The 1,904-nt window shown below is 40.7% G+C and overlaps 1 protein-coding gene across 1 annotated transcript; it reads left to right on the top strand.

Moving 5' to 3' along the window:
* The first annotated feature begins 737 nt into the window (after window positions 1-737).
* LOC101678170 (olfactory receptor-like protein OLF4) lies at window positions 738-1,685 on the top strand. Its single transcript, XM_004781411.1, has one exon. The coding sequence runs from the start codon at window positions 738-740 to the stop codon at window positions 1,683-1,685; it is 948 nt and encodes a 315-aa protein (XP_004781468.1).
* Window positions 1,686-1,904: the final 219 nt, after the last annotated feature.

The raw sequence follows: 1,904 nt of genomic DNA, 5'->3' as shown, positions 1-1,904 counted from the left end.
GGGAGAGGCAGTGTGGACAAGGAAGACCCTTTGCCTTGAGGTTTCAAGTTAGCAGAGAGGCCACTTCTCTACTCAGGCTCCCTTCTGCTCATTCTGCTTGTAGCACTGGCTTTGCTTTTTTCACGTGAACATTTGGAAATAAGTACTTTTCTCAAGGCCTTTGCATTGGCAATTCCCTCTCCTCTGTAATCCTTGAGCTGCCTCCATCTCTTACTTGAGATTTTTTGTTCCAATGTCACCTTGTTCACAGAATTGACGTACATACCCAAGAAAATAGCATGCCATATTCACTCTGCTTTATCCGTGCTTTCTTTTTCTTCATACCATCTCCTACCCTCTGAAATGCTATTTATTTTCTTATTTGTTAATATATTATTTCTCCATTATTGAGTGATAGGGAATTTTGTTCTTTACAACCCTATATTCATCACCTAGAAATGCCTAAATCATGGCCAGGACTTAATTTGTATTTCTGGGATTTGCAATAATTTTTAACTAAAAATGTGGAATGCGTGGTCTTTTGTAAATTAAGTGATAGAAACAAAAATCCCATAACTATGGTAGTACAGGGGCTCCCCTGAATGGGACCCTATCCATGTGCAAAATATTAAAATAAATACAGACTACAAAATTAATTATGAATTAAACTACAAAATTTAAAAGTTAGCATTTTAAGTCTGTGAGTGTATGAAAATTAATCATGCTATTGCCTCTGTCCATGAAGTCACCTCCACCACATGAAAGCCAGCAATGATACACGATTTTCAAAGTTTCTTCTTCTGGGATTTTCAGAGGAACCAGAACTGCAGCCCCTCATATTTGGGCTTTTCCTCTCCATGTACCTGATCACTGTGGTTGGAAACCTGCTCATCATTCTGGCCGTCCACTCTGACTCCCACCTCCACACCCCCATGTACTTCTTCCTGGCCAACCTCTCCTTTGTAGACATCTCTTCCACTTCCACCACTGTCCCTAAGATGCTGATGAATATACAGACAGAAAGTAAAGTCATAACCTATGCAAGCTGTGTCACACAGATTTATTTTTTCGTACTCTTTGCTGTATTGGATGTCTTTCTCCTGGCCGTGATGGCCTATGATCGCTTTGTGGCCATCTGTCAGCCTCTACACTACATGGTTATCATAAACCCTCAGCTTTGTAGACTTCTGGTTCTAATGTGCTGGACCATATGTATACTTCATTCCCTTCTACAAACCTTAATGGTGTTGCGGCTGTCCTTCTGTACAGAGGTGGAAATCCCCCACTATTTCTGTGAACTCAATCAGATGATCCAACTTGCCTGTTCTGACACCTTTCTCAATAATATGGTGATGTATTCTGCAGCTGTCCTGCTGGGTGGTGGCCCTTTTTCTGGGATCCTTTACTCTTATTCTAAGATTGTTTCCTCCATATGTGGAATATCATCAGCTCAGGGCAAGTATAAAGCATTTTCCACTTGTGCATCACACCTTTCTGTTGTCTCCTTATTTTATTGTACAATGCTTGGTGTGTACCTTAGCTCTGCTGCTACCCAGAGCTCCCACGCAAGTGCAGTGGCCTCAGTGATGTACACGGTGGTCACACCCATGCTGAACCCCTTTATCTACAGCCTGAGGAACAAAGATGTAAAGAGGGCTCTGAAAACATTCTTTGTGAAGGAGACTCTACGTGGCCAGTTGTCATAGGAAAGAACAAGTTCCTGAGATCGCTTAAGCTTAGTTTCCTGAGCAAAATTTTATTGGATAAGTGTTTTTATTCAGTTACTAATGACAATGTAAAATGAGTACATTAGTGTTTAAAACACATTTATGGTCTGACAATTCAAGGGGTCAAAAACTCTGAAATGGTTCTCATTGGGCTAAAAAAAAAAGTGTTTGCAAGACTTGGTTCATTCTGGAAGCTAT

This window comes from Mustela putorius, unplaced genomic scaffold (genome assembly GCF_011764305.1).
Source record: "Mustela putorius furo isolate JIRA1106 unplaced genomic scaffold, ASM1176430v1.1 tig00000095_pilon_pilon_pilon, whole genome shotgun sequence".
Taxonomy (NCBI): Eukaryota; Metazoa; Chordata; class Mammalia; order Carnivora; family Mustelidae; genus Mustela; species Mustela putorius.
The sequence above is the reverse complement of the archived record's forward strand: the minus strand, read 5'-3'. Positions and strand labels throughout refer to the sequence as shown.

Coding starts and splice junctions, on each gene's coding strand:
- LOC101678170 (XM_004781411.1), top strand. CDS start 738: ATGAAAGCCAGCAATGATACACGATTTTCAAAGTTTCTTCTTCTGGGA.